This window comes from Malaclemys terrapin, chromosome 12 (assembly GCF_027887155.1).
Source record: "Malaclemys terrapin pileata isolate rMalTer1 chromosome 12, rMalTer1.hap1, whole genome shotgun sequence".
NCBI lineage: Eukaryota > Metazoa > Chordata > Testudines > Emydidae > Malaclemys > Malaclemys terrapin.
Window position 1 is genome coordinate 40,905,404 of NC_071516.1, and position 9,871 is coordinate 40,915,274.

The 9,871-nt window shown below is 40.7% G+C and overlaps 1 protein-coding gene across 1 annotated transcript; it reads right to left on the minus strand.

Annotated features, from left to right (window-relative positions):
• Positions 1-1,896: 1,896 nt before the first annotated feature.
• Positions 1,897-8,664, minus strand: LOC128846652 (olfactory receptor 12-like). The gene is made up of 2 exons (XM_054045892.1): positions 8,576-8,664; positions 1,897-2,856 (listed from the first exon to the last, which is right to left on the minus strand). Exon 2 carries the CDS (start codon positions 2,842-2,844, stop codon positions 1,897-1,899), a length of 948 nt encoding a protein of 315 aa, XP_053901867.1. The 5' UTR covers positions 2,845-2,856; positions 8,576-8,664.
• Positions 8,665-9,871: the final 1,207 nt, after the last annotated feature.

Below are 9,871 nucleotides of genomic sequence, written 5' to 3' on the forward strand. Positions count from 1 at the left end.
TCATCTCTGTAAAATCAGTATGGAAATCAACCTTACAGGGTAATCAAACTTAAAGAGCTCAGAGGACTCCCCTCTAGTCTCAGGTTCAAAGTACAGCAAACAAAGAGAAACACTCTAGTAAAAGGTACATTTACAAGTTGAGAAAACAAAGGAAAACTAACACGCCTTGCCTGGCTATTTACTTACAAGTTTGAAATAGGAGAGACTTGCTTAGAAAGATGTGGAGAACCTGGATTGATGTCTGGTCCCTCTCAGTCCCCGAGAACGAACACACTCCCAAACAAAGAACACAAACAAAAGCCTTTCCCTCCCCATGATTTGAAAGTATCTTGTCCCCTTATTGGTCCTTTAGGTCAGATGCCAGCCAGGTTACCTGAGCTTCTTAACCCTTTACAGGGAAAAGGATTTTGGAGTCTCTGGCCAGGAGGGATTTATAGTACTGTACACAGGACAGCTATTACCCTTCCCTTTATAGTTATGACAGCAGCACATTAGGAGATTCTTCCTAACTGTCAGGATAGTTAAGTACTGGAATAAATTGCCTAGGGAGGTTGTGGAATCTTTGTCATTGGAGATTTTTAAGAGCAGGCTAGACAACTCCCTGTTAGGGATGGTCCAACTAATCCTTAGTCCTGCCATGAGTGCAGGGGACTGGACTAGATGACCTCTCAAGGTCCCTTGCATTCCTACTATTCTATGATTTTAACTGTCTGTCCCCATCCTTCCATTCTGATTAGCAAAGGTGGAATACAGACTGGCCCACCAGGGTTCCTCCCCCTCCACAGGTTGTGGGGATCCCACCGCTAGTGTTGGGGCAGGACACGAGTTTGAGGAAAGGGAAAGTGTGGAGAATGAGTGTGTACAGCTGTTTCCCAGGAGCAGTTTGGAAATTGAGTGGCTTCAGGTTTTGCAGCTGGCTCGGGTTTTCTAGGGGGAGGGATGTCTCATGGGGCAGGAGCCTATGGGGGGTGAGGGGTGGGTGGGGAGCACCCTTCCACAGGGCCCACTCATGGAAGACCTGAGAGGTGAGTGGTAAGGCTGCCCTCACCCCCTGGAGTATGCACTGGTGGGAATGACGGGTGGAGAGCCCCATGCATGGGCCAAGCACCAGGGGATCCATCCAGTCCTTCCAGTGGTAGTTCAGGAGGTCTCCAATACCAGTGAAGCTGCAGCTGAGCAGGGGTTTGTGGATCTCAGTGTACTCAGATGTTGGATTTAGGAACTTAAAATATCAGTTAAATGCCTAGGTCCTTCTGTGGTGTACAGTAATGTAATTAGGATTTGGATATGGCTCAGACCTATTCTTTGATTATAGGAAAAAATATACATAAGAGTTTGAAGTCCATGAAAATACTTTCCTGCTGTTAACAGGCTATATTTTCACTTGTCAGAGAAATAAACATACAGCATCAGCCCTGTGTCCCTCTTCGTCCAGGCACCCCTAGATAATGGTAATAAGTATCAGCAGCTTCATAAAAAGGACAATTATAGGGAAAATTGTGAGGAATATTTCTTTTAGCCCAGCCAGTGAGTGGTTGTCTCAAGTCTAGTAGCACAAAAGTCTCCATAAATGATACTGTAAATCTCTCAATAATCTCCAGAGCCACTGATGTGCACAGGTCTAACTGGAGAACTACCTAGAGAGACACAGAGAGGCAGGTGGTAACAACAGTCAAAAACAGAAAGAGAGACAGAAAGATGAGCTGTTACACTACTTGTCCACCCACATATCTCAAAAACTCGTTGTGTTATAGATGAACAAGAAATAAAGAAGAAAGACAATGAAACATTTTGTCATAATTTGGTTTTACTTTTTCTTGTTACTCCAGATTTTTTTGTACAAATTAAAAAGAACCCTGACACGGTGTGCTCAGTCTCTATGTTCAATGGCAAGATTCATTTTGTCATGGATTTGTGGCCCATAGCCCTGCACAAACCTTCTCTCACATCCTTGTTCCTAAGGCTGTAGATGAAGGGATTCAACATGGGGATAACAAAGGTATAAAACACTGATACTGCTTTCCTTGGGTACAGAGAAGACAGCCAAGTGGGCTGGGCATACATGAAAGCAGTGGTCCCATAGAATAAAGTCACAGCCACCAGGTGGGAGGTGCAGGTGGAGAAGGCTTTGCGTCGGCCCTCAGCAGAGCGAATCCTGAGGATGGTGGAGATGACATAAAAGTAGGAGATAAGCACAATCAGGGCAGTGATTGCTATGATGAAGCCGCATAAGGTAAACATCACAATATTATTGAGGAACGTGTCACTGCAGGACAGATTTATCAGGGGAGGGCCATCACAGAAGAAATGATCAATCTCATTAGACCCACAATAGTGCAGCGTAAAGGTGAAGCTTGTTTGGACAATGGCATTCACACAGCCGCAGATATATGATCCCACTATCAGCTGAATGCAAACCCACTTGGACATGGTGACTGGATAGAGGAGTGGGTTGCAGATGGCGGTGTATCGATCATACCCCATCACTGCCAGGAGAAATGCTTCAGTGGTGATGAAGAGACCGAAGAAGAAGAATTGGGTGGCACATCCGTTATAGGAAATGGCTTTGCTCCCTGATAGGAAGCTTACCATGGCTTTCGGGGTGATGGTGGAGGAATAGCAGAGGTCTACAAGGGACAGGTTCATGAGGAAGAAATACATGGGTGTATGGAGGTGAGAGTTGGCTCTGATGATGAGGACCAGGATGGTGTTCCCCATCATTGTTACTATGTAAATCACCAGAAATATCACAAATGGGGCCACCTGGAGACCTCGTCCCTTTCCAAACCCCTGCAGGATGAATTCCGTGACTGCTGTGCAGTTTCCCTCTCTCACTGGAGCCATGGCTGATAAATCCTTGGGAAAAGGGATGAGATAAGTATTAATGAATGGGCAAATGAAGAAGATGCAGTGAAGGGCTTAATGAAAAGAGGGAGGATGGTAATGGGGAAAAGACCCAAACCAACCTTATTTCCTTCTTTGACAGGGCTGCTGGCCCAGTGGATATTTGTCAAGCTGTAGACATGATATAACTTGCTTTTAGTAAGGCTTTTGATGCACTTCACATGACATTCCCATAAGCAAACTAGGGAAATGTGGTTTATATTAAAGTGCTGTCAGGTGGATGTCACACTCTGCTGGAGATACCCAGAGCTGTGAGCCACTGTGTTACCTCTCTGCCTCAGCAAGAATGAGCTCTATTGGTGATTAGACTGTGTTAGCTCCCTGCCATACCAGCCTGTCTTCCCCACCAGCAAACTCCTCATGGGTTTTCCAGCCCAAACCTTGCCTAGCAGGTAACAGTCAGTGAACTCCAGGCCCCAATCTCCTTCTCTGCAATGCACAGCAACTACCCCTGTACATTCACAGAAGGTTGCAGCTCTGTTAAAGAGCTAGTACGTTACAGCTTATTTACTTAACTGGGGGATAGACACACTTCCTTGCAAACACAGGATTGGATTAGTTTACAGGAGAAGTAAAACAAAAGTTTATTAAATAAAAGACTTGATTAAGTGACACCGCGTAGCTAGAATACAGGCAGACAGGGTTACAAACAAACTCAAGTAAAAATACACTTTCTAATAGCTGAGACCTAACTTAATAAGTTAGAGCCTTTGTACCTAAGGGAAGTTCATCTCCAGTCTGTCTTTAGCAGCAATGGCCATTAGCATTCAGCTGGGATCCAAACTGAGTCCAAGGTGCTGGTTTTCCTTGTCTCCTCAGGTGAAGGTTGACTTAGGGGTTCACTCCCCCTCTCTTTATAGCCCCAAAAAACTTTGAAATGTGTTCTTCTTACACCTGTCTGTAGATAAAGTTCCTTTTCCCTGCTGGCTGTGGACATCAGGCTGTCTGGGGTAGTTTCCATGCTGCCTTCTCCCGCGTTGCTGATTGTTACAGTGCAAATGATCTCTTCCTGCAGCCTTCAATACAAATGAATAGCTCATTGAATTTGGCCACACTTGGTCTGAGGTGTGGGTCTCTTTCCATTATCTGGAGAGAACCTTTTATCAGCTCCCCCTGACATGCCTGATTTAAATCTCTATTCAGACTTAAAAGCACAGACTTAAAAGAACAATATCAGAGAGTATCCAGAATTCCACATGCAGCATTATCACATACATTTCTCCTGGATATTATTGACTGGTGTGTTATCAGTTTTTGAATGATACCTCATGTTATCAGTTTTTGAATGATACCTCATCAGGCATATTTTGTACAAATATTATTGCAGTAGTGTGCAGGGGGTAATCAACAAATTTTGTAATAAAAATAAATATAAAGTGAGCACCATACACTTTGTATTCTGTGTTGTAATTGAAATCAGTATATCTGAAAATGTAGAAAAGGTCCAAAAATATTTAAATAAATGGTATTCTATTATTAACATTTGGATTAATTGTGATTAATTTTTTTAATCCTGCAATTAATCACGATTAAATTTTTTAATCGCTTGACAGCCCTAATGGAAATTACTTCACTTAGGAAGAATATATCAACTACAATGCTACAAAATGGGCTAGGTCAGAGTACTGCTGGAAAGGATCTGGAAGTTATGGTGGATCAGCCATTGAATACGAGTCCACAGCGTGGTGCAGTTGGACAAAGGGTGATATCATTCTCAGGTTTATTAATGGGAGTGTCATCTGTAAGACACAAGTGGTAATTGTCCCACTTTACTTGGCACTGGTGATGCTTCAGATGAAGTACTGTGTCTGATTCTGACCACCATGCTTTAGGAAAGATTTGAACAAATTGTAGAGAGTCTCAAGAAGAGCAACAAAAGTGATCAAAGGTTTAGAAAACCTGGCATATGAGGAAAGGTTAAAAGAACTGGTCATGTTTAGTCTTGAGAAAAGAGGACTCATAGGGCACCTGATTAGAATCTTCACATATGCTAAGGGCTGTTATATAGAGAACTGTGAGCAATTGTTCACCATGTCCACTGAAGACAGGACAAGAACACAACACAAGGGAATGGACAATGAAATCTCAAGGTCCTTTCCAGTCCTACATTTCTATTGTTGCTACACTTATATCTTCTCTTGTGAGATTTTATGGGTTCCATTTGTGAGCTTTTACCTTCATGTCTTTATAAAGGTAAACTCAAAGGGAGTTTTGCCTGAGTAAAGAAGGACTAAAGTCTTAGTAAGAACCTGAGGACTTTTATTTTAACTAAAAGGCACTTCAAAATAAGCTGGTTACTTACATTTAGTGCCAGATTCTGCCACCTTGGCTCACATTCTGTGCTACATTATTCCCAGAGTAGTTCCACTGATAACTGGAAAAAGAACAGGAGTACTTGTGGCACCTTAGAAACTAACAAATTTATTTGAGCATAAGTGATAACTGGATAATTCATTTCTACTGTACTATGCTTCAGATTGTAAGGGGATTCACTGATAGGCACCAAAGATATGCTTCTCTTCTGTCAGATGAATGGCAGCTGGGTCTTGTCACTGGCATCTATGGCAGCATCTGAAGATTCTATTCCAGTGCTTAACTATTCCTATAGCTTTTTGCCTAATATCTAACCTAAATCATCTCTGCTGCAGATTAATCCAGTTTCTTCTCATCTTGTCTTCAGTGGACATTGAGAACAATAGACGTATCTCTTCTTTATAACACATCTTAACGTATTTGGAGACTGTCATCAGTCTTGCCCCACCCGGCTCAGTCTTCTTTTCTCAAGACTAAACATTCCAAGTTTTTTTTTAAACTTTCCTCATATGTCAGGTTTTCTAAACACTTTATCATTTTTGTTGCTGTCTTCTGGATGCTCTCCAAATTGTGCACATTTTTCTTAAAGTCTGGTACCCAGAACTGACACACTACTCCAGCTGAAACCTCAACAATGCCAAGTAGAGAGGAACAATTACCTCCCATATCATACATAGGACATTCCTGCTAGGGCATTCTAGAATACTAGCCTTTTACACAACTATGTCTCAGTGTTCACTTATATTCAGTTTGTGATTCATTACAACACGATTCTTTCCTGGAGTTCTACAACATAGCTAGATGTTTCCTATTTTATAGTTGTGCAAATTTATTTCTTCCTAGGTGTAGTGCTTTGTTCTTTTCTTTATTGAATTTCATCTTGTTGGTTTCAGACCAAGACTCCAACTTGTCTAAGTCGATTTGAATTCTAGTCTTGTCCTCCAAAGTGCTTGCAAACCCCACCGAGATTGTTTTCATCCACACATTTTATAAACATACTCTCCACTCTATTATCCAAGTCATTAATGAAAATACTGAATAATACCAGACCCAGGACAGATCCTTTCAGTTCCCACTACATATGTCCCCTCCCTCACAGTTTGACAGCAACCATTGATAATCATTTGAGTAATGTCTTTCAGTTTTGTACCCACCATATGGTAATTCCATCTAGACCCCATTCCCCTACTTTGCTTATGAGAATGTCATGTGGAACATTCAAGATATATCACATCTAGAACTTCCCCCATCCACTACGTCAGTAATCCTGTCAAAGAAGGAAATTGATTGCTTAATAATTTGTTCCAGTATCTTTCCAGATAGCATAGTTAGGCTGACTGATGCACAATTCTCTGGGTCCTCTTTCTTCCCCCTTCTTAAAGAGAGGAACCATATTTGCCCTTCTCCAAACATCTGGGACCTCATCCATCCTCCATGAGTTCTTGAAGTTAATTGTTATGGTTCTAAAATTGCTTCATCTATCTCCTTAAGTACCCAAAGATGAATATCATCAGGCCCTGTTCACTTGAGTATGTCACTTATCTATATATTTTTCAACATACTCTTTCCCTTTCTTTTGTTCCTTCCTTCTTGTTGTTAAAATTAACTGTGTTATATATCTGGTCACCATTAACCGTTATAGTGACGACTGAAGCTGAAGAAATGTTAAATACCTCAGCCTTATTCATATTATCCTTTATTGGCTCTCTTTTCCCACTCAGAATAGGAACTACACTTTTGTTCTTTCTTCTCTTGCTCCTAATATAGTATGAAAGAACCTCTGCTTTTTACCTTTTATGACATAGGCTAGGCATTATTCGTTTTGTCTCTTAGCCTTTCTGATTTCGTCCCTTGTGATGGCCCTATCCTTTTGTACTCATCATTAGTAATCTATGTTTCCACTTTTGGGGGATTCCTTTTTGATTTTCAGGAAATTAATGATCTCCTGATGGAGCTATCTTGGCTTTTACCATTCTTCCTGTCTTTCCTTCAAATAGGGATAGTTTGCTCTTGCACCTTTAATATTGCATTTTTGAGAAACTGCCAGCTCTCATAAACTCCTTTTCCCCTTAGATTATCTCCTCATGAGACTTTACATGCCAGTTCGCTGGATTAGTTAGGCTGGTTTTTTATTATTATTAATTATTATTATTATTATTTCTATTGTCCTTATTAGCTGCTTTCATTCCTTCCTTTCCTTAGAATCATTACATTTATCTTTTCAGGATCACTTTTACTCAATTTGCCTTCAGTCTTCTGATTCTCAACCAATTCCTTCCCGTAGTCTGAAATGACTGTCCCCCGAATTACTTCCTCCACCCTTTGAAAAAAACTTTCCCCCTGCATGTTCCAAAAACATACCAAATATTTATGTTTTGCCTTGTTACTTTTACAAGAGAAGACTGAGTAGTTAAAGTCCCCCATTACTATTAGGTCTTGAGTTTTGGATATTTTTGTTAATTGTTCTAGAAAAGCCTCATCCACTTCCTCTTCCTGATCTGGTGGTGTATAGTAGACCTCTATCCCCCTACCAAGACATCACGCCTGCTTTTTTCTTCTTTTAGCTTTACCCAGAGACCTTCAACTGTTTGTGTCTCCCCTCCACCTGGACCCAAGAACAAGTGTGTATATACTCTTGCTATATAATGCAACGCCTCCCTTTGTTCTCTGCCTGTCATTCCTGATTAAGCTATACCCCTCTATACCATTATTCCAGTCATGACATTTCTTCTACCAAGTCTCTGTGCTGCCAGTTAAATTATCATGGCATAAAAGGAGATAAAATATAATGTACTAAACAGCTCTTTCATCTTGCAGAGAAAGGCATAACAAGAATCAATGGCTGAACATCAAAACTAGCCAAATTCAAATTAGAAATAAGGCAGAGATTTTTAACAGTGAGGGAAATTAAACATTGGAGCAAACTAACAAAGGGAGTGTTGAATTCTCGATCTGTTGATGTCATTTTATCCAGACTGGATGCTTTTCTGGAAGATATGCTTTAGTCTAATAGACAGTGCTGGGCTCAATACAGGGGTAATTCGGTGAAATTCTATAGCTGGCATAATACAAAAGATAAGACTAGATGATCTCACAGTCCATTCTGGCTTTACAGTCTATGAATCTATACATCTATGTTATCACCTTAAGGCAGCAAATTATTTAATTTAAGGCTGCTTTAAAAATCTGACAACCTACTCGTCTAGGAGACATTCTCATTCAGACACACTGAAACTCATTCACACTCATGCTTCCTCCACCAAACATTTTTCTGTTAAAAATGCAGATTAGCATATTCCATATTAGCATGTATCCCTTCTGACAAAAGTTGAATACTAAAAGGATAAAGGTTACATACTTAAGAAAGTCCTTCAAACTTTGTGAATCTTATGCCACTTCTTGAATATTGTTTGCTGTTGATGTTGATTTTCTGTGCTCTGCTGTCTCTTTTGCCAGCCTGTGAAAATGATCACAATTTACTGATGTTGTTTTCCTTCACCCCATTGGTGGACAGCCAGGACTGATGCAGAAATACCTCTTCACCTAGTCCTGTGGCTTTTGGATATAAAAATACAAAAGCATAAGTTGATGACTCATCTGACATGACTTCTTAAAGTTTCATGGCTTTATTTTCTCCTCCCTCATGACTTTCCCCAGGGGCTTCAAGACAAATCAGAAAATAACACTCCCTCTATAGGTTTCAGAGTAACAGCCGTGTTAGTCTGTATCCGCAAAAAGAAGAACAGGAGTACTTGTGGCACCTTAGAGACTAACAAATTTATTAGAGCATAAGCTTTCGTGGACTACAGCCCACTTCTTCGGATGCATATAGAATGGAACATATATTGAGGAGATATATATACACACATACAGAGAGCATAAACAGGTGGGAGTTGTCTTACCAACTCTGAGAGGCCAATTAATTAAGAGAGGGAAAAAAAACTTTTGAAGTGATAATCAAGCTAGGCCAGTACAGACAGTTTGATAATAGGTGTGAGAGTACTTACAAGGGGAGATAGAGTCAATGTTTGTAATGGCTCAGCCATTCCCAGTCCTTATTCAAACCGGAGTTGATTGTGTCTAGTTTGCATATCAATTCTAGCTCTGCAGTCTCTCTTTGGAGTCTGTTTTTGAAGTTTTTCTGTTGTATATATATCTCCTCAATATATGTTCCATTCTATATGCATCCGAAGAAGTGGGCTGTAGTCCACGAAAGCTTATGCTCTAATAAATTTGTTAGTCTCTAAGGTGCCACAAGTACTCCTACTCCCTCTATAATTACTAGCCCATTCAGCCAACAGGGATAGAGTCAGACATTTTTATCAAAATCAGGGTGGTGAGGTGAGTTCCCTCAATTTTGGAGAAATCATCTGAAAACTCCCCAGCCTCAGCACTGTACAATTGGACATTGCTGAGGGTCTGTTTTCAAACACAGAAATGTGTATTAGAAGTTGAAATGCAAAAGGGAATAATATCTTATAGTAAGGAGTTATACTTTAAGCATGTCTCTTCTTGTTTGTATGCAGTAGATGAAGCTGCATGACCAGTGCCAGGCGGTTCTTCTGATTTACACCATGGTGAGAATCAGCTCCAATGACTCCAGCTAACTTACTCCTGATTTAGACCACATTGAGTGAGAGGAGAATCAGAACCT

Excerpts from the sequence above, each read along its gene's own strand:
- LOC128846652 (XM_054045892.1), bottom strand. The coding sequence starts at position 2,844 with ATGGCTCCAGTGAGAGAGGGAAACTGCACAGCAGTCACGGAATTCATC.